Source organism: Prunus persica, chromosome G5 (genome assembly GCF_000346465.2).
Source record: "Prunus persica cultivar Lovell chromosome G5, Prunus_persica_NCBIv2, whole genome shotgun sequence".
Classification (NCBI taxonomy): Eukaryota; Viridiplantae; Streptophyta; class Magnoliopsida; order Rosales; family Rosaceae; genus Prunus; species Prunus persica.
In genome coordinates, this window is record NC_034013.1 from 4,948,029 (window position 1) to 4,975,227 (window position 27,199).

Here is a 27,199-nt window from a genome sequence, read left to right on the forward strand (position 1 = left end):
ATGAGTGCATTTAACATTATCCTTATATCCCAAATAAAGTTGTACTCTTTTTCCTTCGCTTAGGTTTTTTCCCACTGAGTTTTTTTCAAGCAAGGTTTTAATGAGGCAACCAATCTAGGAACAAGTGGTCTCTAAGGGGGAGTGTTGTAAAGTGAGAGATGAAGCCCACATGAAGGATGTATTAGTCAAAAGCTTAATGATGATGTTGGATAATGAAGCCATCCAATTTGCCTATAAATAGGCTTGCTCATTCAATTGTAGAACACACCAAAGGAGAAGAGATGAAAGAAAGGAAGAGAAGAAATGAAGAGTGAGAGGAAACAAAAGAGAGGGAGTTCTATCAGAAAGAAAATTCTATCAGTATAAACATCACAAAAGCAAATACAATTTTACTCCTAATATTCAATGGTACTTTTCATACTCTATTATTTTATTTTTATAACACAAATATGTTTTTCAGAACAAAAGTGAATAAAGTGCATATATTCTTCTACTCAGAGTGTTGGGCATGCATGTGGGACTGTCATACAGATATGCGAGAGAGCCTAGCAATTGTTCATAATATATATTATATATATAAAGTACAACTTTTTAAAGGAATCTTGCCAATGTCTTGAAGAATTTAAGGACTTAATCAAGCTAGTTAGTCAAACATTAATAAACTTAAGATCAAAATTAATGGAAGAAAATAGTGTAGTCCGTATTGAATTGGGAACCGAATAAAAAATTCTAATCAAACCGTTAAGTTCGATGAAGGGTTAGTTATAATCTTCCAATGAATATTTTCTGCTTGACAAATAACGCACCCAACAACAAAAAGAGATTGTGCTACACTACCACAAAGTGACTAGCAAATATTGAACTTACCGCAAATATATATATATATATATATATTGTTTTTGTATTATTGTGAATAGAATTTGTGACTTATTCTCCAATTAAGTGGGAATAATTACCACTAAATCAGAAATTAGTTGGCAATGATTCATTGCTAACCTTCAGTTTGATGTTTATAATTCGGATTTCTAGGGCTGTAAAATTATTTTCAAATTAGAAAGAGAAATATCACCATATAAAAACTAGTTCATCAGATTAGACTGTAACATTTCTTAGTAATCCCAACAAAGTATGGATAAAAAATATACAAGCACTTTTGTTACCATAAAATCAGATTCCTGTTACAATAAATTTCAGATAAAAGAAAACAAAAAGGGAGACTTCACCTCAAGCAAAGTAAAATCTCACATGCCATAATAAGGTAGGACCAAGAATCCAAGATCAAGCCGTTTGAGTCATGGTGATAGGCATTGAGTCCCATAGGATAATTTTTTTTTTCTTTTTTCTGCTGAATAATAATTATTAGAACGTTGGCTGTTGGATCATCTGCCCTCCATAATTATTAGAAAAAGGGCTTATGTTGTTCAAGGTGGGTGCCTATAAATGTCAAGTGAATTAATTAATGAAAAATAAAGGATGAAAGTGACAAACAAAGACATGAGAAGCAGCATGGCTCAACCACAGATACTCACCGAAACAGAAACGAAACAGACCTCCCAAATTATATATATATACTAAGCCTCAAAGTTGTTACAATTTACAGTAGTTTGGTGCCACCTACATTTGTGGTTTTTACAAGCCTCTAAAAGTTAAGAATTTCAAGGTATACAATTTATTTCTCCTTCTTTCTATATTACCTATTCTTATTAAGCAGGCAAGATCTCTCTGTCTCTCTCTATTTGAGCATGTGGATAATGAAGTCTCTCTCTACTTGAGCATGTGAATAATGAACCCTAGGAGCTTAGTATTTGTTTGCATCTAAACAAAATATGATTTTGAGTTGATATTCTGAACTAATTGATCAGTCTCTCAGCTAGAAGGTAAAGATGGTTACTTCTATAACCTATAGCTATTTATAGATTATTACTGCTTCTATAGCTTACTTCTCCGTTAAATTATCTTGATTCTATAACAAACTTGCTCATTAGGTTATCTTATTTCTATTTATAGGTCATTAGGGGTTCATAGGTTATTTAAATTTTGATTTGTGCAGTTTATATTAGTCTTAATTCTCTGTAACAATAGACAGTTTCTTTACTAAAGTTTTCTCATTTGTTTACACTAACACCTATCATTTACCAAATTTATGGCAACAAAATGAACATCAAAGCTCAAGTGTTTTGGCTTTTGGCTTAATTCTCTTGTACCTATTTCATAATTGTCGCAATTGTTCTGCATTTGTTTTCAATTGGTTCAATAGATTGAGTTTATACTTTTGTCTATCAGATTAATAGAATGCTTAATGTATCTCGAGTGTTGTTTTTCCTGTTTCATTTTTTAACTTCATTATGTCATAATAGTTATTGCCCTCACCCAAATTTTTCCATTTATATACACTAACACCTGCCATTTTCCAAATTTATGCCAACATAGTCAACACCTCTGTAGAGAAAGAAAGAATTTAAGTCACCTGCACAGCAGAGCCAACAAGACTTAGATCCCCTTCCACCAGACATCAAAGTAGAGGAATCCCTTTCCACCACCCAATACCATATATATAAACACATGTTCAAATGCTCATATTTTAATTTTTTATAGCTGCTTAATTTATTAAAATATGCCCAATATTTTCAAATAACAAGCAGCACATAAAACATGTTAGTTTATTTTTTTGTAATTTAAGCTTGCTAAACTAAGCATGATCCTACTATTTAGATCTCCATGGTTATATAAATGGTATCATCTTCCTTGCATATTTTCACGACTTTATATACATTTCCTAACAATTTCAAAACCCGCAGCATCGTGCGGGCACCATTGCTAATTATAATGCTAAAATCAAAGTGTCTTTAATTTCTCCATTGGTTCAATAACAAAAAGAGTTGAACATGAATAGGGTACAACAAAACTTATAATTTGGCATACTTCTTTATAGCATCCCCGGCATCTTTTGCATGCTCTGGCACAGGCATGTTGCATAGAAGAGTAACTCTTGATGATGATACTAAGGATTTGATGTCTGAGTTTGAAGGATTAATCTTCCACAGTCTCACCTCCCAAACCTGCCCAAAATTGTCAAATCAAAACAACTTTGAATGATATAATCTGTTTATTGAATATATTAAGTAAATGAAATGATAAATTGATGAAAGATTTATAAATAAATATATAAAAAAACCAATGTGGAGGGCATTGGCACCCTAGTTGTTTCCTGCTTTGGATAATTTGTTATTGGCATTCACATTTCCCTAGTTTGAAATGGTGGCGAGATAGTCTGGATGGTGCCAACATGATTATTATATTTCCAGTAGGAGATGGTCTGTAAATGGAGTGATGGAAAGAATGAGATGGAAAATTTATGACCCTATGGGAATAATGTTGTAGAGAAGATAAAACCGTATACAATTTCTAAATGTAATTTGTTCTTTGGACACCTACACTACAACTATTGTTGTATTAGCAGTTGTAATTACAGTTAATTGGAAGTGATACTTGATGATGAAGTGATGTAGGATATGGGTGAATTGAGAATTTATGTAGTTTAGCGGAAGCGAAAATAATTGAAAACAGAAAATAGAACAAAAGGGATAGGTCTGGAATCTGTCCAGGGGTTTGGCTTCACACCAAGTAATTTTCAATCTCTGGAAAATAAACTTTACTCAATACTCAAATCCCAACTCCCATAATGAATTACATAGAAGGGGTATTTATCATAGTAAACATATTTTAGGAAAGAAATCCTAATCCAAATAAAATAGCAAACTTAGAAATCCTACTCAAATCTGGAAAAACTAAAAATCCTAATGAATCTGGATAACTTAGAGAACCTAGGAACTAACAAATAAATTAGGAAACTAATTAATAATTCCCTCTTCCATCTCTGTGGTTTGTAAACCCTAATGGTTGACAAAGATGTCCTCATCATGAAGACTGGAGAGAACTAGGAGCCTGCGAGATGGATTATAATTAAGAAGACAAGGAGGTTAGGAATGCGACGGTGAAGAGCAGAGGAACCTGAATGGTTTTGCCAAGATTGACAGGCGTGGCTTCAGCAAAGATATGGTCACCAAGCTCAGCACGCTTCAAATGGTTGATGCTGAGGTGAATCCCAGCCACCCTTTGAAAACCAGAGGCCAGGTGGGCTCCTATGCTAGCCAGAGACTCAGCTATGAGAGCTGATACCCCTCCATGCAACACCTTGAAAGGCTGGTCTCAGCAGCAAAGAAGAGTTAGTCATGTTACTTATTTCATTAACATCTTCTTTTACACTTTCAGCGGGAAAAAGATACATTATATGAACAAACAAACAAAGATAGAAAGAAAGAAAGAAGATGACGACCTGACAGCACCTTTGGGTGACATGTAGGTGACCGGAGACCTTGTTTGGGGTTACCTCTTCAATCTCGAACCCAATTTCATGAAGGGAAACATCTAAAGCCTCCGTCTTTGACCGCGGTGATGGTGGTGGTGGTGCTGATGATGGCTTGGATTGGGACCGGGAAGCCATATGTGTATATGTTGTTACAATTGTGGTATATATCTATGCTCTTAGTTTCCTTCTCTGGCCTTTGGTGGTTTCCTTTGTTGTATAGATGATAGAACCAAAGCAATTCAATTCCCATTCATTGTTGGCAGTTGTTTTTTTTTTGGCTATTCCTGGATGAGAGTGGGTGGGAAGACTTTTTGCATTGGAGATGACGAATATCATATGACATACAGTTTGGTCTTTGGTTGGTGGTCGCATGTCATCCTATGTTTATCTGGAGGGTCCACTGTCTAGTTCTGTTCTGGTCCAGGGATGGATAGATGGAAGGGTAGTTTAGTCCACACATAGCATTGTTGGAGACGAGGTTAGGTGGGAGGCGCGCCTGTTAATCTGTAATGTCTGAAGGAGGGAGGAGGATTAGGTGGCTAGGCTCCTGGTCTTTGTCATCTGTTCCTTAGGAATAGTAAATTGTCGATTTTGCCCTTTACTAAAATTTTCTTTATGTTCCCTTTTTGCTCCTCTCTCTTTGGATGCTAACTCTCCCCACTGTTTCGTTTCCACAGAACGATCGTCCGCTTCGAACCAGCTTGGTTGGGCTGGTTGGGGGGCAGCCATGGGATGCACGGCTTCGGTCTTCGGGATTCGTTGGGGGCCGTCAATTTCCATTTGGGCTGGCGCCTTGCGAATCTTGCCGTTCGTTTGGTCTTCATCTCATCTCAAAAAAAATAAAGGTTAACAAGCCCTGGAGGAATACACTTCCAACAAGGCAAATTTGTGTGTGTGTGTGTGTGTGTGAGAGAGAGAGGCATACCAGTCATGATAAATACCAAACGAGACCTCTCTCATAAATAACACCTAAAGTGTTCTTTGCAATTGTAGGCACAACATTCATAACCCAAGATTTTCGTGATTCAAGGGCTGCTGCAAATCCTCCAAGGCATGCATTCATATCCATGACATTCCGACATCTGGTAGTGCCAATCAAGTTGTTGATTCTTTTATAAGTATTTACATGCTTTTTCCATTAGCTATTCGAGGAGGGACTGCATAAAGCTTTGCAGGAAACTTCAACGCCCCCACTGCTACTTCATTTGCATTGGTTACCTCAGGAGAGGGGGCTACGCATGTGTCCATTTTCTTGTACCTGAAACATACCACATCAAACTAAGAATTATGATTGCTGTAACAATCTAACTCTAGAACTGGAATACATCCTTTCAAAAATGCCCTTATCAGAATTGAATAGGACATGCATGTATGGAGAAAACAAGAAGAAAAAAGGACGGCCAAATGAACTTGAGCAAGTGAGATAGAAATAGACTGAAACTTCATCACTGATCTAAGTGAACCCACCTTGTATAATTGCAACATTTGTAGGAAATGAAGCCAATCTTTGCAATTACTAGAATCATAGGATGACAAAGGAGGAAAAATAACATAAAAGCAAAGTAGAAAAGAGAAAGTTCTAATAAATGGAATCTAAAGTTATACAATCATTCTGCTTATATCAATGCATTTTAGGTAATTCTGAACTAGGGGACCAACTCAAACAATGAAAACCTGTCCAACTTCTACTGTCCAGAGATTTATATCTTCTAAGACTCCATAGCATTGACTAACATAAAATTCATAAGCACAACATTTTCTTCTAATCAAAGTGTGTGCAAGAACACAATGGGAGGTAGGGGCTTTATTACCTAGTGTTCCCAAATAAAACAGAATTATTGTCTAGAACAACATAATAACTACAGAAGGACAGGGCACAAGAAAATTCCAGTCTACAAATATGAAGTAACGAGTGATGCAAGAGGTACAAAGATATTAACTGAAAACTTTTCACAAACTGGAGGCATGCAACCAGCACATCACGTTTACAGAGGGGTGGGAATGTGGAATATGTGCAACATGCCAATTCGACTACCATGTCTGTCTGTAAAACCTATGTTATGTTTAACAATTTCCTAGATAAGTGGACTGATTTGCTGGTTGAAACCATAGTCAGTAACCAATTCACTACATTTTTTCTCTTTGATTACTTCTTGTCTTGAGAAATATTGGCAGGGAAATCCAGCAACAGCTACTTCATATTATATAATTTGAGGTATTCAAAAAGGGTTTCCTTGCATTATCCTGTGACCTGTCACCTGCTGCAAAGTCCTGCGCCTCTTTCCCCTAACTGAGTATGTCTCACTTCCCGAAAAATCTACCAAACCTCAAGTTAGAGGCAGGGAGACTTTATCCAGAACCATGAGATTATCTTTAAACATGATTAGTGAATATTTAAGAACAATAAACAAGGCTCCTCAGCACAGTTCCTGGAACTCACCAGACATCATCAGCATCCTCTGCCTGGCATACATTGACAGACTTGCTTTTGCAGGATTTTGTATTAACTTTTTTCTTCCAAATAGCCATATCTCCTTTCTCATACTTTTTCTCCCAGCAAAGACTTTCAGCTAGTGCTTCAATCTGTCTTTGCTCTGTCTGGACATCCTCCTTAGACTACTTCCACGTTTTGTAGCATGTCTTCCAATTAATTGGAGGTCCAGACAAGATCCAACATCCACCAGGTCTAAGCACCCAATCAACTTCTTTTAGGTACATCCCATCTACACACAGCCGTTCAATATGTGAATCATTTAACTTCCAGCACTTAAAGAGATATTCAGTAAATAAGCTATTCTTGAATGTCGAAACATAGAAAACAAAGTTAAAAGATGGAACTACAATCAGAAGCCCTCTTTTATATCGAAGTCAACAGATGAGGATGGATTGAGGAAGTCAATATCAACCAAAAGAAAACTTGGGAAAATAAAATTCTAGCACGGTCGGTAACTAAATTAATTGCCGGATATGTAAGACTTGCAGACAATTTATCACCCTTGTAAGACTTATTTACACTTTTTGGCATAAAATCTCATAGAAAACATGAAGTTACATAGAAAAATAGTCTTCAAAATGAAAGTGTGCAAATCAGTAATCACTTATACCAATGGAAATCAAGTATAAATGTTTACCAAACGACTCTAAGCTTATTTCAGTGGTCAACCTTGAGAGTCGAGGCAAGATTGTGACAATTAATTTGACCATATGATCTGAGTATGGAAATAGATATAGATATGTTTTTCTACTATCTGTATTCAACTTAAGAGTTCACTAATTCAACTCTAATTATATATATATATATATATATATATATATATATATAATACAGAAACTAAGGAAATCAAATGTGATTGCTCCATGCTGGTTACATCAAGATCTTACCATTTGCAGTCCATGGAATTAAACACCGCGATATCAAAGGCCCTAGATGGGTATGGGAGACGAATTGATCCAAGCACACCGATAACGGCAGGTACACCTCGCTCCAATGCAAACTGTAATTGTGCTTCATGATTATCCCGTGGTGTAAAGGACATGGCTAATACATTTCTCTTTAGCAAGTATGCACCCCAACTTGCAACCTGTATCATGGTTGGTCTCATTAGTAAAGAACCACATATGAACAAAAGAACTGTGTGTGAACATGTATCCTAGGATAGCTCACTGCTCACATACATACATGATTTAGCTACATATATATAACACAGTATCATTGAATGTGCATTTGCATTCACTATACGCACAAGCAAATCTACCTAACATTCTCTGGAGACTGAAAAGCCATTGTTGTACTCATAGTCTTGGATTGACTAAAGGAAGTTAAGTCGCTCAAATTAAATGCAGATGACAGAATGGCAATGTGAAGCAATGAATGTACACATGCAAATGCAAAAATAAAAGCACAAGCGTAGTTAAGAAAACCAACATACACCACAACCAGTATCCAATGCTGTCCTGACAGAGCCATCTGAAATCGGAATAACTGATGCAAGTTCGTCAATATTTGCACCAGTGCCTTGGGGGAACATTGTTCCTCCACCTGGAAATTTGAAAACATTTCCCTGAAACTGCACCCAGTTCTGAACAGCTTTCTCAACTGTCAGGCTTTTATAAGGGACGTTGGCATAGTGGACATAGTCACGGCCTTTAGGCCAGGGGAAAAGAGTCATATATCCTTTCCTTTCTGGAATAAGACAATGCAATTTTTCCTCTTCTGGTGGACAATGCCTTTCCCTGTATATCAGAGGGTTCAACTATCTCCTCAATATTGTGAAGTGTTTCAAAGATCAAATTAGTAAAGACATTGCTGCAATCTGTCTGCTTGGTTACTGGAAATGCTATGCTATCTCCTTTTCCAAAACCACTCTTTTGCCATGCTCCAAGAAGGTAGAAGAAACAACACAGAGCAATAACAACGAATATGGATATCGTGCTTCTTGTTCTGTTTCCGGAAGAATTATGCTTAGATTTCATGATATTGTTGCAATTAACTCCCTCAACTCTGCACGAATAATAGAAAACTTAGAGTCGATTATTTGAAGTAAATGGTCAATAGTTGAGAACCGATAGAATAAGTATGCTTAAAGAAAAAAAAAATCATTAGCACGTTGCAGTCTGTTATAAATAAATAACATATCTCAATAACTTGATTAATTGTTCCAAAGTGTGGTTAATTTCTCCTAGCCAAATTTGCAGTCTGATATACATCAGATTTTTAATCAGCTCGACTTTTGGTAAATAACCTACCTACAGAGGATTTTGCACTCATTCTACTTTCAACCAATGTTGAAAATACAAATTCGCCCTCCATTTGGATGAGGGAAAATAACTTAGAATTTAGCTAAAAGTCGGGAATTTAAGAGGAGAAATTGACAATTCCCTGTTTGGCAACTTAAGTGCGGAATTTATTAAATGACGTGCGGAAAAAAATGTCGAAATTGGGGCATCAAATTCCCAAGTTTAATTTCCACCAAAATAGGTGTCACTTCACAATTTCCATAGTGTCATTTACAAAATTCTGTCATTCACAAAATTCGACATACATAAATCCAAACACTGAAATCTTCAATTGCCAGAAATTAAAATTATAGAAATCTAAAGTCCGTCATTTTATAATTCTATGTCATTTTCAATTCCTTCATCCAAACAGAGGGATCATCAGATCAGTACCGAGAAGTAACTAATTGACACAAAATTTCGAGGAAGGTAATAAAATAAATCCAGATGGCATCACCGTTTCAAGATTGAGACATGAGAAACATGACGGATTCTGGATACGGTAAGTTTCTAGAGGCTATGAACTACGCATACATTTATGGTTAAGGACTTTAAGAAATAAGCAGCAACTAGATTTGTTGAAGAGAGAGTGAGTTTGCAATCACAGAGGATTAAATGAACTAATGAAGGAGTGGATTAAATTAAACTTAGAGACTTTCTGATATATCCATTGTCATTGCTATTCCAAAATATGGGATTGGATTAAATTAAGGATTAACATCACCCGTAGGCAAACGTTACATTTTTACTAATCTGTAGCTCTTTTCATTTTTTTTCTCAGTTGGATGCAACTTAGAAAGTTATCAATCATCCATTGCCTTAAATCAAGCTGCCCGCTTGGATCCTAAAATGTTCAATCCCTTGATCTGAAGCCAAGATGTACAAACAATGAAATTTATAACTAAATCTTAAACCTTTTAAGCCAAAAACAAAAACAAGATCACAATCTTTTTTCACACAGCCCATAAAAGGAAAAGCAAGTGCAAGCACAGATCTTGTGCTATTATACAGTGGGAAGAAAACAAAAAACCAAAAAAATGACATTAAAATGAAGCAAAGAAGAACAATGCATAAAGAGAAAATAGTAAGAGGTGAAAACCGGGATCAAATAGCTAACCTGAAAATGGGAGAGAATGGTGTGAAAGCTTTAGAGAGATAAGCCCTCCAGTGGGTATATGGTATTTGAAGTTCTCTCTCCCTCCACTCCCCCCACAGTGCTAGTGACTAGTGAGAGAATCTGCGAAGCAGAGAGAGAGAGAGAGAGAGAGAGAGAGAGAGTGTTTGAAATCACAGTGAATGAGTGAGTGAGTGGGAGAGAATTTATGTAGAGCAGATAGAGGTATATAGGAAGAGAGAGAGGCGGTGGAGGCAATGTAGAAATTTGATGACTTTGGTCTTCAACTCTGCTTTGGAAACTCACTTGGTTGAATTTGAGTTATCCGCCGACAGAGCAATTATGCGCTACTCTCTGGAGCATGCAATGAGCTGTAGCCCTTCCGAGGACAATTCAAATCCCAAAATGAAACTACATAAAAGAGGTATCTATATAAATTACCATGCGACTTGTAGTCAGGGTGGAACCAAAAACTTTCGTACGGGTGAGGTATAAATGTTTCTTTTTCGGTTTAAGTAGATGCAAGGGTTGGAATGAAGTGAGCTAATTTTCACTAAATATACTAAATTTTCTAAAAGTAACACTAATGTTTACTAATCTGTTAGGAGGAATTGAATTGAGGAGGTGTTGGATTGAAGAGAATTAGATTCCGGATTCTAAATTTATGCCAACAGAGTCAAAACCTCTGCAGAGAAGGAGAAAGAATTTAAGTCACCTGCACAGCAGAGCCAATAAGACTTAGATCCCCTTCCAATAGACATCAAAGTAGAGGAATCCCTTTCCACCACCCAATACCATATATATAAACACCTGTTCAAACTCTTTTGAACAATGAACATCTGAAAACTGCTCATATTTTGATGTTTTATAGCTGCTTAATTTATTAAAATATGCCCAATATTTTTAAATAACAAGCAGCACATAAAACATGTTAGTTTATTTTTTGTAATTTAAGCTTGCTAAACTAAGCATGATTCTACTATTTAGATCTCCATGGTTTTATAAATGGTATTATCTTCCTTGCATATTTTCAGGATTTTATACAAATTTCTTTACAATTTCAAAACTCGCAGCATTGCACAGGCACCATTGCTAGTTATAATGCTAAAATCAAAGTGTCTTTAATTTCTCCATTGGTTCAATAACAAAAAGAGTTGAACATGAATAGGGTACAACAAAACTTATAATTTGGCATACTTCTTTACAGCATCACCGGCATCTTTTGCATGCTCTGGCACAGGCATGTTGCATAAAAGAGTAACTCTGGATGATGATACTATGGATTTGATGTCTGAGTTTGAAGGATTAATCTTCCACAGTCTCACCTCCCAAACCTGCCCAAAATTGGCAAATCAAAACAACTTTGAATGATATAATCTGTTTATTGAATATATTAAGTAAATGAAATGATAAATAGATGAAAGATTAAAATATAAAAAACCAATGTGGAGGGCATTGGCATTCACATTTCCCCAGTATGAAATGGTGGCGGGATAGTCTGGATGCTGCCAACATGATTATTATATTTCCAGTAGGAAATTGTCTGTAAATGGAGTGATGGAAAGAATGAGATGGAAAATTTTGACCCTATATGGATAATGTTGTAGAGAAGGTAAAACCGTATACAATTTCTAAATGTCATTTGTTTCTTGGACACCTACACTACAACTATTGTTGTATTAGCAGTTGTAATTACTGTTAATTGGAAGTGATACTTGATGATGAAGTGATGTAGGATATGGGTGAATTGAGAATTTAGGTAGTTTAGCGGAAGCAAAAACAGTGAAAAACAGAAAATAGAACAAAAGGGATAGGTCTGGAATCTCTCCAAGAATTTGGCTCCACACCAAGTAGTCTTCACTGGAAAATAAACTTTACTCAATATTCAAATCTCAACTCCCATAATGAATTACAGAAGGGGTATTTATCATAGTAAACTTATTTTAGGAAAGAAATCCTAATCCAAATAAAATAGCAAACTTAGAAATCCTACTCAAATCTAAAAAAACTAAAAATCATGAATCTAGAAAACTTAGAGAACCTACGAACTAACAAATAAATTAGGAAACTAATTAATAATTCCCTCTTCCATCTCTTTCGTTTGTAAACCCGAATGGTTGACAAAGATGTCCTCATCATGAAGACTGGAGAGGACTAGAAGCCTGGGAGATGGATTATAATTAAGAAGACAAGGAGGATAGGAATGCGACGGTGAAGAGCAGAGGAACCTGAATGGTTTTGCCAAGATTGACAGGCGTGGCTTCAGCGAAGATACGGTCACCAAGCTCAGCACGCTTCAAATGGTTGATGCTGAGGTGAATCCCAGCCACCCTTTGAAAACCAGAGGCCAGGTGGGCTCCTATGCTAGCCAGAGACTCAGCTATGAGAGCTGATACCCCTCCATGCAACACCTTGAAAGGCTGGTCTCAGCAGCAAAGAACAGTTAGTCATATTACTTATTTCATTAACATCTTCTTTTACACTTTCAGCAGGAAAAAGATTTATCATATGAACAAACAAACAAAGATAGAAAGAAAGAAAGAAGATGATGACCTGACAGCACTTTTGGGTGACATGGAGGTGACCGGAGACCTTTTTTGGGGTTACCTCTTCAATCTCGAACCCAATTTCATGAAGGGGAACATCCAAAGCCTCCGTCTTTGACCGCGGTGATGGTGGTGGTGGTGCTGATGATGGCTTGGATTGGGACCGGGAAGCCATATCTATATCAATATAAATATATATATATCAGTGTTTATGTTGTTATAATTGTGGTATATATCTATGCTCTTAGTTTCCTTCTCTGGCCTTTGGTGGTTTCCTCTGTTGTATAGATGATAGAACCAACGCAATTCAATTCCCGTTCATTGTTGGCTGTTGTTTGTTTGGCTTTTCCTGGATGAGAGTGGGTGGGAAGACTTATTGCATTGGAGATGATGAATATCATATGACATACAGTTTGGTCTTTGGTTGGTGGTGGCCTGTCATCCTTTGTTCATCTGTTCTGGTCCAGAGATGGATAGATGGAAGGGTAGTTTAGTCCACACATAGCATTGTTGGAGACGAGGTTAGGTGGGAGGAGCGCCTGTTAATCTGTGATGTCTAAAGGAGGGAGGAGGATTAGGTGGCTAGGCTACTGGTCTTTGTCATCTGTTCATTTTTGCCATTATTTATTATTATTATTGTCCTTTTCTCCTTTTATTTTGTCTTAAATTTTCTCACACATATTGTCAAAGTATCAAAAGGATTCGAATCTGAGACCACTCACCTATAAGTTAATGTCTTTTTTCGTTAGACTATACCATGTTGGTTATTCCTTTCCTCACCTGGGCTCTTTTATTTAGCCATAAATTTAGACAGGAAGCCACTATCATCTTTTGTTTTATCTTTTCAGTGAATTAGCACCTTATTTACTTAAATATCCAATAACTTTTTGTTTTCTTTTTAAGCCCTTTATCTAGATCTAGATTTTGGACAATTTAATCCTTGCGCGTTGCGCGTGTGTTTTGTATGCTCACGTATCTCAACTTTTTATTCTTACTTGTATAATATAAAATAAAATATAAAGTTATTCCAACTCTTTTCTTAACTTACATGGAACATAAATATGGTCAAGATGTTGTTTCCTGGACTTGGATGATTTCGGGTCCTGCTAAGTGTGGCTTTGTAGAGGAAGCAATTCTTAAGTTTATGTCCATGGATGTAGAGCGTAATTATTCTACTCTTGTCATTGTTATGTCTGCTTGTTTTAGTTTAGGAGCTTTCAAGTTTGGTAAAGTTGTTCATGGCTATTGCCTGAGGAATTTACGTGGAAGGAATATTATTTTGGACAATGCAGGATTGGATTTCTATTTGAGATGTGGGTCTTTGGTGAGTGCCAGGTACCTGTTTGTAAATATGCCTAAGAGGGACTGTGTATTCTTGAACTAGCATGGTGGGTGGTTATGCACAAAGAGGCTTTTGTGAAGAGGCAGCGAGGCTTTTCCAACAAATGGTACAGGGAGGGGAAGCTGAGCCTAATGAGGCTACCATTGTCAACATATCGTCAGCGTGTTCTTCGATTGGGGCACTGAGTTTAGGCCAGTGGATTCATCCCTATGTAAGTACGTGGCGGATCTCATGGTGAATGGCAATGTGGGAAATGCCTTACTCAACATGTATGACAAGTGTGGTGAAGTACGTATGGCAATTTCGGTGTTTAAAGGCCTGGATTGTAAGGATATCATTTCGTGGAGCAACAGCTCTTTTCGCTTATGCTAGTCCATGGGGTTCCTCCTGATGACGTAACCTTCCTTGGCTTGTTATCAGCGAGCAGTCACACAGGCCTAGTTGATCAAGGGTTGATATTCTTTAATGCTATGAAAGATGTTTACGGGATTGTTCCTAAAACGCAGCATTATGCCTGTTGGGTTGATATGTATGGCCGAGCAGGGTTCTTCGAAGAAGCAGAGGGTTTCATTAAAGAAATGCCAACAAAAGCAGATGGCTCTGTTTGGGGAGCGCTGCTTAATGCTTGCAGGATTCATGGGAATGATAAGCTGTTTGAGAGGATCAGGGATGGTCTCCTCAAGAGTAGAGGATTTAGCACTGGAACTTATGCTCTATTGTCGAATATGTATGCTAATCACGATAGATGGGATGATGCTAATAAGGTTCGTGACGAAATGAGATGGATGAGGCTGAAGAAACTGCCTGGATGTAGTCATAGAGGTTGATCCATCCGTCTCTCCATAGGATGATCTCAATACATTATTGCCATACCTGTAAAGTAGCTGCTGCTCCTATTTTTAGCTCTAATAGGAAATGGAAGATATCGTAACACATTGGCATTCTTTTCTTTTTCTTTTTCTACTTGGAGCATTCACATGTTTTTAGATCATCTATCATGTGACGAGGTCCTATGCTGACCCATCCTCTATAAGTTTGTAAGAGTATTGATTCACAATCTGAAAATTAAGATGCTTTAGGGAAAGAGAATGAATATTGAGTATCTTAAACTATACTTGAAATTCAATAAAACAAACAAAATAGTAATTTAACTTGGCCAAGTTTCACATATTGTCAAACGACAACATTACAAAAGCAAAGGGTAAAGACAAAAATTTGTCTGTAAATTAAACTCCACTCAAAATATTGTAACTGAGACATGCCTCGGATCCAAAATTTCCTAAATAAAAACATAACTGAAAAATAAGTAAACTGTGAAGACTCTGGTTGCATGATCCCGCGTGCTGCAATATCCTGCCAAACCAGAGATGAAAGAACTAAGTTCTTTTTCAGCAGCAAGTACAGTCCATGGTGCATACAACAAAGCACAAGTCTACCTCCCTGCAAGAAGAAAAAGTATACTGATTGCTTGCAGAAACATAAAAAACATTGAGCACATGACAAATATACTACTTCAGTCTTAATACCTTCAATAGTATGAAATCAAATCAACACCACAGAACAGGAGATTAATTTTAATGATCAATATGACACTAGCATTTCCTAACGGACCAAAAACTTCCATCTGGTAGCTACGAGAATGTTATTCTCACATGTACGCATCTGATACACGGAAGCATAGGTTGATGAGGTATGCATGTAATAGACACAAAAAATAGAATGCAACTGGTCCCATAAATCATGTAATTTGCATAAAGCATACGCATACCTAAAGCTGGTCAGAGAAAAAGGAAAATCAGCATATATATAACTGTTTCCCATGAGTGCTCAAAACAAAGACAAGCTGAATTGAAAAGTGATGCAATGTGTCTGAGTACCTCAAATATTTTAACGCCTTTGAGTTTTTCCAATTGATCGTTTTCCAGAGAACAAGTGCTTTGGTTTTAAAGTGGGAATGACCCTATCTGCCTCTCCACGACGAGCATTCTTGTTTCTCATCTTATTAGATTTATTGGCCTTTTGTAGTGCCTTAGCCTTTTGAGCAGAGTCCTTGAATCCCTCTCCAGGGACAACTTCAGTTGTAGGCCTTGATCTTGACCTCGAACGGGATCTAGATAACATGCGTTGCTTCTTGTTGGGTGTATCTACATCCATAGCATCACCACCATCAGTATCATCCCTGTCAAGTGATCTCTCCCTCTTCCGGCCCCTAGTTGAGACAGATCTGCTTCGAGCTCTGTTAATTGCCTTAGTAGGATCAAGTCCCAACTTTGATAGCTGCCTCCCCATTCTCTTTGTTGTGAACTCCCTGTCCTTGTCAAATTTCCTTGGTACAGTTGGTCGACTCTCTGCTGTACTTTTCTTGATTCTATGTTGTTGAATGAGCAAGCTTTTCTTTTTCCTTATCTCAGACAATGTCTTTTGCTCTTCTGGAGTCAATTCCAATCCCTCCGTCTCAAAATTATCATCACCCTCATCTGCCTGCCGGTATCCTTCTTCTCGTTCCAACTCCGCAAGCCTATGCAAAATATCAGGATCAACAAAGTCGTATATGTTGTGCCCATCAAGAATTTCTGGCATGACATCCTCTTTCCATTCATGATTAGCTAAGATATAGTTTTTCTTCAAACTGGCAGAGTATACACCTGCACCGCCATTGTCATTCTCCAAATCCTTTTCTGTGTTTCTTTTTTCCTTCTCTGCTGCTTGCTTAGGAGGTATACATGGGGGTCTTTCCTTGTTGTCACGTGGCTTTGGCATTGCAACATGAAAACGATTTAAGCAGACATTTATCTTTTTGGATTTCATCTTCAATTCCACTCTCTGATTCAACAATCTCTCACAAGCTGAATTTTTTACAGTAATAACCCCCTCCTCGGTCAGAGTGCTCATGGTCAAGAGTACCTCCTCATCATTGGTAGCCTCACCACCTTGACCAATCACTGTCTTCATAGCTTCAGCTTTCATCTCCGTGACCAACTTCTTGTCTTCCTCAGCTATACCGTCCAATGGCTGCAAATCAGTCTTGTTGCAGACAATAATCAATGGTTTGTTCATAAACAGAGACTTAATACTGTGAAAAAGAGCTGCCTGTTGGGCAATGCTGTACCCACAAGACCCCGAGATGTCCAAGAAAAACAGCACCGCAGCTCTTAAGTGAGCCAAAGCTGTGATGCTGCACATCTCAATAATGTTACGGTCTTCAAATGGGCGGTCCAAAATCCCTGGTGTATCAATTACCTGATACCTCAAGTATTTATAATCCGTATGTCCCACAAAGAGTGACTTCGTGGTAAAAGCATAGGGCTGGACATCCACATCAGCCCTAGTGATCTTGTTAATGAATGAGCTCTTTCCAACATTCGGGTAGCCACAAATCAATATTGTCCTGGTATTTGGGTCAATTGACGGTAGCCTTGCCATGTGTTGCCTAATTTGTTCTAGGTAAGCTAAACTTGGACCAATCCTCTTTATAACTGTGCACATGCGGCCTAGAGCAGCGACCTTGAGACATTTGCATCGGTAAAGTGAATCACCATACTTTAACAATTTCACATAATCTTTAGAAATCTTTCCAATAAGGTTCCTTGCAGTATTGATTTGGCCAAGAGCAAGCTTGTAATGGTCTTTGTTGTAGAGAACATGAAGGAGGTCGCCATAGAAAGGGTGGATGTCATCCAGCCTAGGAAACTCATCAATGATTGTGGAGAGCTTCTCATGAAAATTCTGTTGGGTATATTTTACTTTACGCATATAGAAAGAACGGAGGAGGGAAATTGCACAACCCTTGTGGACTACAGTTGGGGTCTGCCTCTGGGTGCGAGATAGGATGATGTCAATGAAGTCCTTCCCATTTGGTACAACAGTCATCTTCTTGAAGTTATATTGCACCATCTTTACTTATTCGCCTGCTTACAAAAATAAAACAAAATCAAGTTAACACCAAGGTTGATTACCATAGTGAGAATCTGAGAACTTCTCACATATTTATCATGAACCAAATTTTAGATTAATACACCTACCCAATTAAATTAATAAACCAAATTCAGAAAAATTCATCCCACCCGCAATCTCATATTAATATTATTATTAATCAACCAAATTCACATATATCAAAAGCAGTAGGCATAATAAAATGAAAGAAAGTGAATTAACCACTGAACAAGATGCTTCTCACGACCAAGATTGCTATTAATCGCCCTATGTCAAGTGATCAGCTAAGAATAAAAACTTTAAAAAATTAAGCAAAACAAAATCCAATGCTTCTCTCTTCAACCGAATCTTCTAAAACCGAGATCTAATCTCATATTACATGATGGAGTTCAACAAATACATATGATAAGAAAACAGAGGAAAAAAAATGTGCAAAGCCTCACCTGGATCACAGTTCGCAAGAATTGTTGTCAATCGCAACACAACAAGAGGCAAATATAATGAAAATTAAGATGAGAAGAAAAGAATGTGAAGGGAGAGAAGAAGAAAACCACGAACCAGAGGCTGTGGATTTACAAATGCGATGCTGCTACGGCTGAATGTGAGTGATAAGGGTTTAGGGTTTAGGGTTATTGTTTACAATTTTAACGCCAATTGTTAAATCATTTCCAAATATGTCCACAAAAGTTTCAGCAATTATGTTTTGACCCGTTTGTTATATTTAAAATTGTAAAATCATCCCTGCCGTGTCTTAACTCGGAGTTGACCGTGTTTGGGGAGTGTCTTGACTTGACCGTGTCAAAGTCGTTGATCGTGTCTGAGGTGTGTCCAAAGCGTGTCCACTTATCAAACTATCTGACACTTCACCACTTCAATTATTTAGAGGGTTCGTACAACATAAACAACCCACACAATATTAAAGTCATATAAATTTTATTTAAAATAAAAAATAAAAATACCTCGTTGAGCAATATAGAAGAAGAAGCGACGATGGAGCTGGACCTGGTGATGCGCGTGATGTTCCTTGGAGCAGATGTTGTTGAGAAAAAGGTTAGGTTGAATTCTTGTTCTTTCATCTATCGCAAAAATCAAAATTGAAAAGCCTCTAGCCCTCTAGAGAAGAAGAGGGATGGGTTTACAGGTTGAAGTTTTAAATTAATATATTTACCCCACGTTTTACAACATTTTCAAACAACCATAAAAATTCTTAGATATTTTTTAAATGACCCACTGCGTCCCGAACTGTATATGTGTATCCTGTTATATCGTTGTTGTGTCAGCTGGTCGACATGTCGTAAAAGTTATCAATACTTCAATAGGCATATCTGATACGTAACTCAACGTATCGTATATGTATCGTATTTGATACTCACCGGATACTCGCATACCTACTTTTTGAATGTATCCGTGCAACATAGACATACATTGAAAGTGGAAACTATATCATAACTCAAAGAGTACTGCTATTTCCACCCTTGCCTTAATTCCCCACCCACCATGTAAATTTGAAAAAAAATACAATCCTATTCTTAAAATACCCTTTAAATATTAATTCAAGCAATGTATGTTTCTACATTCGAAGCTGCCTTGCAAGTGTTCTTCACTTTGTAGGAAGTATCAATCAGCGAGGCTTTTTATTTCTTAAAAGATAGTAAAAGAACAACTTGATAATCACTAACTTGTGAAGAGTTTATTATTTGAATGTGTTGAGAGGATTAAATTTGAATCTATTCCCGGAGTGAATCTATTCCCTCATGTATTCTCCTGAGTCTATTAAATTTGATTTGAGTATAATATCAACAGTCCTTATCAAAAACTTAAAAAAGACCCATTGAATTAAGCATAATTTTTATTTCATTTTAAATGTAGAAAAAAATTTCTTATTTACACGCGCTCATACAAGTAAACACCATTATTCCTAAAATACCCTAAGTCCTTAGAAGTCATTTTACGAAGGTATAAATTTGTCTTTAAAATTTTGAAGATAAGATGAGTGGAAAAATATGACACGAAGTAAAAATAGCAGCAATCAATTCAAAAACTAATCTTCACAGAACATGGCATGATTTAAAACATCTAATTTATATTCATGGTATTTTATTTTTAATGCACAAGAGAGTCAATTTCTCAACCCAAAAATGATAATAACCACACAAAAGCATCAGCCACCAGACAAATGCATATAACATGTAGTCAATACCTACCAGCAGGTTGGATTCTATAAGTAGAAAGAACTAAATACAAGTAGTAGACCTAATCTACTGAAAAACAATACCGTATACGTTGTGCCCATCCAGAATTTCTGGCATGAGATCCTCTTTACATTCATCATTAGCTAAGATATAATTCTTCTTCAAACTAGCAGAGTATACACCGGCACCGCCATTCTCATTCTCCAAATCCTTTTCTGCTGCTTGCTTAGCCTTAGCTTCTAAAACTGCCTGAGGTATACATTGGGCTCTTTCCTTATTGTCACATGGATTTGGCATTGCAACATAAAAACGATTTAAGCAATCATTTATCTTTTTGGATTTCATCTTGAATTCCACTCTCTGATTCAACAACCTCTCACAAGTTGCATTCTTTACAGCAATAACCCCCTCCCCGGTCAGAGTGCTCATGGTCAAGAGTATCCCCTCATCATTGGTAGCCTCACCACCTTGACCAATCACTGTCTTCATAGCTTCAGCTTTCATGACTAACTTCTTGTCTTCCTCAGATATATCCTCCAATGCTTGCAAATCAGTTTTGTTGCAGACTATAATCAATGGTTTGTTCATAAACAGAGACTTAATACTGTGAAAAAGAGCTGCCTGTTGGGCAATGCTGTACCCACAAGACCCCGAGATGTCCAAGAAAAACAATACCGCAGCTCTTAAGTGAGCCAAAGCTGTAATGCTGCACATCTCAATAATGTATCAATCTTCAAATGGGCGGTCCAAAATCCCTGGTGTATCAATTACCTGGTACCTCAAGTATTTATAATATGTATGTCCCACAAAGAGTGACTTGGTGGTACAAGCATAGGGCTGGACATCCACATCAGCCCTAGTGATCTTGTTAATGAATGAGCTCTTTTCAACGTTCGGATAGCCACAAATCAATATTGTCCTGGTATTAGGGTCAATTGAAGGTAGCCTCACCATGTGTTGCCTAAGTTGTTCTAGGTAAGCTAAACTAGGACCAATCCTCTTTATAACCATGCACATGCGGCCAAGAGCAGCGACCTTGAGACATTTGCATCGGTAAAGTGAATCACTATACTTTAACAATTTCACATAATCTTTAGAAATCTTTCCAATAAGGTTCCTTGCAGTAATGATTTGGCCAAGTGCAAGCTTGTAATGATCTTTGTTGTCGAGAACATGAAGGTTGCCATATAAAGGGTGAATGTCATCCAGCCTAGGAAACTCATCAATGATTGTGGAGAGCTTCTCATGAAAATTATGTTGGGTATATTTTACTTTACGCATATAGAAAGAACGGAGACGGGAAATTGCATAACCCTTGTGGAATATAGAGTTGGGGTCTGCCTCGGGGTGCGAGATAGGATTATGTCAATGAAGTCCTTCCCATTTGGTACAACAGTCATCTTCTTGAAGTTATATTTCACCATCTTTATTTATTCGCCTGTTTACAAAAATAAAACAAAATCACCCACCAAGGTTGATTGCCATAGTGAGAGAAACTGAGAACTTCTCACACATTCAATAGTAGTAGGCATTGTTGATGCGAAAAAGTGGTTTGGCACGTGTTTCGCCAACTTAGTGATATTATGCCTTCGGCAGGTGTCTAACTTCAGAAGGGTAAGTACCTGCAAAAGGACACGTTCGGTAAGACCTTGGGGTACCGGTGTGGTACCGGCCGAAGGCTCTCCGATGCTTTAGTAAGTACGGTTTTAGTAATGTTAACTGACAGATCAATCGGTAGCGTACCGTTAGTTCTGATCCCCCCCTTTTGAGGATAGGGGTCTTCTTATATAGGCCTTGGGAGGAGTGCACTATGCTCATATTTCTGATGTGGGACTGTAGAAGCGGATTGTGAGTATGACATGTGTCCGGTAGAGTAATGATCAAAAAGGAACCGATCGGTAGGCACCATGTCGAAGGTCATCTGTGATCAATACCAACCCTGTCCACATGTTCGGAGGTCATATGTCGTTTATTCCAGGTATAAACAGGCATAATAAAATGAAAGAAAGTGAATTAACGACTCAAAATTGCTATTAATTGACGGCTAACAAAATTAAAAATAAAATAAATAAATTGACGGCATAAGAAAATGCAATGCTTCTTTCTTCTCGTATTGCATGATTGAGTTCAACAAAAACATATGATAAGAAAAAAATCAAAAGCTACAAAGCCTTACCAAGAGGCAAATATAATGGAACTTAAGATGAGAAGAAAAGAATGTGGAGGGAGAGAAGAAGAAAACCACGAACCAGAGGCTGTGGGTGTGGATTTACGAATGCGATACTGCGGGTGAAGGTAAGTGATAAGGGTTTAGGGTTGATGTTTACAATTTTAACCTCACTTTTTAAAACATTTTCCAGTCTGTCCACACCAGTTTTAATAATTATGATTTGACCCCAGTTTTTGTTTCTAAATTGTAAAATGTCCCTGCGGTGTCTTCACTTTAAGTTGACTGTGTCTGGAGAGTGTCTTCCTAATAGTATATGGGGAGTTACTTGACCGTGTATAATCGTTGACCGTGTACAAGGATCCGACACTTTGACACTTCAATTAATTGGAGTGTCTGTGTAACATAGCTGAGAATAGGGATAGGCAATCAAACCAAAAACTGAGCCAAATTGGGCTTAAAAAAATTGGATTTACCAAAACCGGATCGGTCCAGTTCCTATTCTTGTAGTGAAAAAACAAGACGGGTTGTGTATTTTTTTAATTTTTCTAATAAATGTTTTTAAGCCCAATGTTTTTAACCAGACCAGGTGTATATTATACATGTGTTTATCTATGGAGGTGGAGTTAGTTGTGGGTGGATCTAGCATTTATGGGTGTGTGAGATCATGTGGGTTTGTGAAGGTGTTGTAGCCGTCTCTGGCCAGGTGGATGAGAACGGTAAGGCCCTTTCACTTAGAGGTGTCTCTGGTCTCTAGCTATTGGTTTTTCTACCGTGGTCTACATCAAATTGTCTGGATCCTCTCTCTTTCAACTCTTAAGTGGAATGAACTCAAAATTTGTACACCTATTTTGCTTATTGATCCATCCATCTCTCCATAGGATGATCACAATACATTAGTGTCATTCCCTGTAAAGTAGCTTCTTCACATTCTGTTAGCTCTAATAGGAAATAGAAAATAGAAAATATTGAAACACATTGGCGCCGCATTCTTTTCTTTTTCTTCTTCTACTTGGAGCATTCACATTTTTCTTCTTCTGAAAAATAGGATGCTTTAGGCAAGCGAATGAATATTGACCATCGAAATAGGCCAACAAAGAGACTTCTATGAAATAACTTTTCAACTCTCATTTTATTTCCACCAAAGAAAGAAAGAAAGGAACATTTCTCTGTAGAAAAAGCATTAGCTTCGAGGAAAGGAAATGAAGGCAACCTCCGTTCTGATGGCATTGATCACAAAACTGCACTTGCAACATGAGGAAGTCCTCTAGTTTGCAAGAAGACGATAGGAGATCACAAAAACGAAAAATAAAAGAAAAAACAGACATAACTGGATTCTGGTCTTAAAAATAGCACAAATCTACGTCCCTGCAAGAAGAAAAAGTATATTGATTGCTCGCAGAAACATAAAAACACATTGAGCACATGACAAAAATATTTCTTCAACCTTAATACCTTCAATAGTATGAAGTGAAATCAACACCCAAGAACAGGAGATTAGTTTTAATGATCTATATGACTAGCATTTCCTAAAGGACCAAAAACTTCCATCTGGTAGTGATGAGAATGTTATTCTCACACATCCGCATCCGATACATGGATGCGTAAGTTGATGGGGTATGCAGGTAAATAGACACAGAAAATAGAAAGCAATTGGTCTCAAAAACCATGAATTTTGCTTAAAGCATACACATATCTAAAGCAGGTCAGAGACAAGGAAAATCAGCATATATAACTGTTTCCTGTGAGTGCTCAAAACAAAGACAAGCTGAATTGAAAGTGATGCAATGTCTTTTGCTCTTCTGGAGTCAATTCCAATCCATCCATCTCAAAATCATCATCTCCCGCCTTTTCCTGCCGAAATCCTTCTTCTCGTTCCAACTCCTCAAGCCTACGCAAAATATCAGGATCAACAAAGTCGTATACGTTGTGCCCATCAAGAATTTCTGGCATGAGATCCTCTTTCCATTCATCATTAGCTAAGATATAATTCTTCTTCAAACTGGCAGAGTATACACCGGCACCGCCATTCTCATTCTCCAAATCCTTTTCTGCTGCTTGCTTAGCCTTAGCTTCTAAAACTGCCTGAGGTATACATTGGGGTCTTTCCTTATTGTCACATGGATTTGGCATTGCAACATAAAAACGATTTAAGCAGTCATTTATCTTTTTGGATTTCATCTTCAATTCCACTCTCTGATTCAACAACCTCTCACAAGCTGCATTCTTTACAGCAATAACCCCCTCCTCAGTCAGAGTGCTCATGGTAAAGAGTACCCCCTCATCATTGGAAGCCTCACCACCTTGACCAATCACTGTCTTCATAGCTTCAGCTTTCATCTCAGTGACCAACTTCTTGTCTTCCTCAGATATACCCTCCAATGGCTGCAAATCAGTTTTGTTGCAGACTATAATCAATGGTTTGTTCACAAACAGAGACTTAATACAGTGGAAAAGAGCTGCCTGTTGGGCAATGCTGTACCCACAAGACCCCGAGATGTCCAAGAAAAACAATATTGCAGCTCTTAAGTGAGCCAAAGCTATGATGCTGCACATCTCAATAATGTTACGGTCTTCAAATGGGCGGTCCAAAATCCCTGGTGTATCAATTACCTGGTACCTCGAGCATTTATAATCTGTATGTCCCACAAAGAGTGACTTGGTGGTAAAAGCATAGGGCTGGACATCCATATCAGCCCTAGTGATCTTGTTAATGAATGAGCTCTTTCCAACATTCGGACAGCCGCAAACCAATATTGTCCTGGTATTAGGGTCAATTGAAGGCAGCCTTGCCATGTGTTGTCTAATTTGTTCTAGGTAAGCTAAACTAGGACCAATCCTATTTATAACCGTGCACATGCAGCCAAGAGCAGCGACCTTGAGACATTTGCATCGGTAAAGTGAATCACCATACTTTAACAATTTCACATAATCTTTAGAAATCTTTCCAATAAGGTTCCTGGCAGTACTGATTTGGCCAAGAGCAAGCTTGTAATGGTCTTTGTTGTAGAGAACGTGAAGAAGGTTGCCATAGAAAGGGTGGATGTCATCCAGACTAGGAAACTCATCAATGATGGTGGAGAGCTTCTCATGAAAATTCAGCTGTGTATATTTTACTTTACGCATATAGAAGGTACGGAGGCGGGAAATTGCATAATCCTTGTGGAATACAGTTGGGGTCTGCCTCTGGGTGCGAGATAGGATGATGTCAATGAAGTCCTTCCCATTTGGTACAACAGTCATCTTCTTGAAGTTATATTGCACCATCTTTACTTATTTGCTTGTTTACAAAAATAAAACAAAATCAAGTTAACACCCACCAAGGTTGATTAGCATAGTGAGTGAATCTGAGAACTTCTCACACATTCATCATGAACCAAATTTCAGATTAATACACCTACCCAATTAAATTAATAAACCAAATTCACACTCCCTCATCACCCCGCAATTTCAGATTAACATCACCATTAACAAACCAAATTCAAAAATATCAATAATAAAATGAAAGAAAGTGAATTAACGACTCAACAAGATGCTTGTTATCAATCGCGTTATGTCAAGTGATCAGCTAAGAAAAATAAAATTAAAAAAATAAAATTGACGGAAAAAAAAAATGCAATGCTTCTTTCTTCAACCGACCCTTCTAAAACCGAAACATAGTCTCATATTATGTGATTGAGCTCAACAAATACATATGATAAGAAAAAAAAATCATAAGGTGCAAAGCCTCACCTGGATTATAGTTCGCAAGAATTGTTGTCAATCGCAACTCAACAAGAGGCAAATATAATGGAAATTAAGATGAGAAGAAAAAAATGTGGAGGGAGAGAAGAAGAAAACAACGAACCAGAGGCTGTGGGTTTACAAATGCGATGCTGTGGCTGAAGGCAAGTAATATGGGTTTAGGGTTTAGGTGTTTACGAGATTCACTGTTATATCCAATATAGGAGTTCAAATTATAAAAAAAACATTATATGAAATGGACTTTTAAAACACACCCAAAGTTCATTTACAACATAACAAAAAGGTTTTTAACTTCTTTTAAATTATAAAACTGTCATTGATTTTTTAAAACAAACCCAACCCCAAAACCTCATAAAAAAGCCCAAAACACTCAATAGGGCATCAAAGTAATTTAATAATCAAAATTAAATTCAATAAGTGCAGCTGTCATTTTTTGGGTTTTTTTTTTTTTGGTATGTTTATAAAAACTAAATGGTGTATGGTTTATTTATAGTTTTAGTGCTAAGAATGGGTATATGGCTAAATACCTCTTACAATTTTTACCCACTTTTTAAAACATTTTCAAATATGTCCACACAAGTTTTGATAATTATGTTTTGACCCCAGTTTTTGGTTAACTGTGTCCAGAGGGTGTCTTGATCGTGTCTGGGGATTGTCTTGATCGTGTACGAGGCGGGTCCAAGTATTCGACACTCTGACACTTCAACTGAAAGAGGTTAACCAATTGAGTTATATTTCACTAGCAATACATATACTTGGGGGAGGTGTGAATCGCACCTAAGACCTGGAGTATAAAGATAAATACTCTTATTCACTTGAGTTACAAACCTCTTCCTATTCAAGGTTTGTTATACATAATAGTTGGTAAATATCTATCCTTTATAATAATAGTAAAATTAAAAGAAAAAAAAAGATTGAATATTACTTGCATTCTACCCATCAAATTAGATATGTATGGATGAAATGCACATAAGTGAACCATGTTTTTTGGGTCAAAAGATGCATAGTGGGTGAGG

The 27,199-nt window shown here is 37.3% G+C and overlaps 4 protein-coding genes and 3 pseudogenes across 7 annotated transcripts; 1 reads left to right on the plus strand and 6 right to left on the minus strand.

The window, feature by feature from the left end:
- Positions 2,723–13,396, minus strand: LOC18775817 (1,4-dihydroxy-2-naphthoyl-CoA thioesterase 1). Its single transcript, XM_007209631.2, has 4 exons — positions 12,983–13,396; positions 4,337–4,506; positions 4,012–4,203; positions 2,723–3,059 (listed from the first exon to the last, which is right to left on the minus strand). The coding sequence occupies exons 2-4, from the start codon at positions 4,502–4,504 to the stop codon at positions 2,907–2,909; spliced, it is 513 nt and encodes a 170-aa protein (XP_007209693.1). The 5' UTR covers positions 4,505–4,506; positions 12,983–13,396; the 3' UTR covers positions 2,723–2,906.
- Positions 4,546–8,867, minus strand: LOC18776534 (annotated as a pseudogene).
- On the minus strand, positions 11,355–13,000 carry LOC18775908 (1,4-dihydroxy-2-naphthoyl-CoA thioesterase 1). Its single transcript, XM_007209629.2, has 3 exons — positions 12,813–13,000; positions 12,488–12,679; positions 11,355–11,593 (listed from the first exon to the last, which is right to left on the minus strand). The coding sequence occupies exons 1-3, from the start codon at positions 12,978–12,980 to the stop codon at positions 11,441–11,443; spliced, it is 513 nt and encodes a 170-aa protein (XP_007209691.1). The 5' UTR covers positions 12,981–13,000; the 3' UTR covers positions 11,355–11,440.
- LOC18776532 lies at positions 13,529–15,150 on the plus strand (annotated as a pseudogene).
- LOC18777595 (nucleolar GTP-binding protein 1) lies at positions 15,269–18,746 on the minus strand. 4 transcript variants are annotated; one of them, XR_002271717.1, is made up of 4 exons: positions 18,524–18,746; positions 16,025–18,055; positions 15,674–15,809; positions 15,269–15,587 (listed from the first exon to the last, which is right to left on the minus strand). XR_002271717.1 is itself a non-coding variant. In XM_020564079.1 (3 exons), exon 2 carries the CDS (start codon positions 18,039–18,041, stop codon positions 16,035–16,037), a length of 2,007 nt encoding a protein of 668 aa, XP_020419668.1. In that variant the 5' UTR covers positions 18,042–18,055; positions 18,524–18,746; the 3' UTR covers positions 15,269–15,500; positions 16,025–16,034. The 4 variants fall into 4 exon arrangements, 3 of the variants coding, with proteins under 3 accessions (XP_020419668.1, XP_007210301.1, XP_020419669.1); XM_020564079.1 differs by lacking the exon at positions 15,674–15,809 and having other exon boundaries at positions 15,269–15,500; XM_007210239.2 differs by lacking the exon at positions 15,674–15,809 and having other exon boundaries at positions 18,524–18,745.
- LOC18777122 lies at positions 20,038–21,696 on the minus strand (annotated as a pseudogene).
- Positions 23,806–26,433, minus strand: LOC18775945 (nucleolar GTP-binding protein 1). Its single transcript, XM_007210729.2, has 2 exons — positions 26,172–26,433; positions 23,806–25,719 (listed from the first exon to the last, which is right to left on the minus strand). Exon 2 carries the CDS (start codon positions 25,704–25,706, stop codon positions 24,192–24,194), a length of 1,515 nt encoding a protein of 504 aa, XP_007210791.1. The 5' UTR covers positions 25,707–25,719; positions 26,172–26,433; the 3' UTR covers positions 23,806–24,191.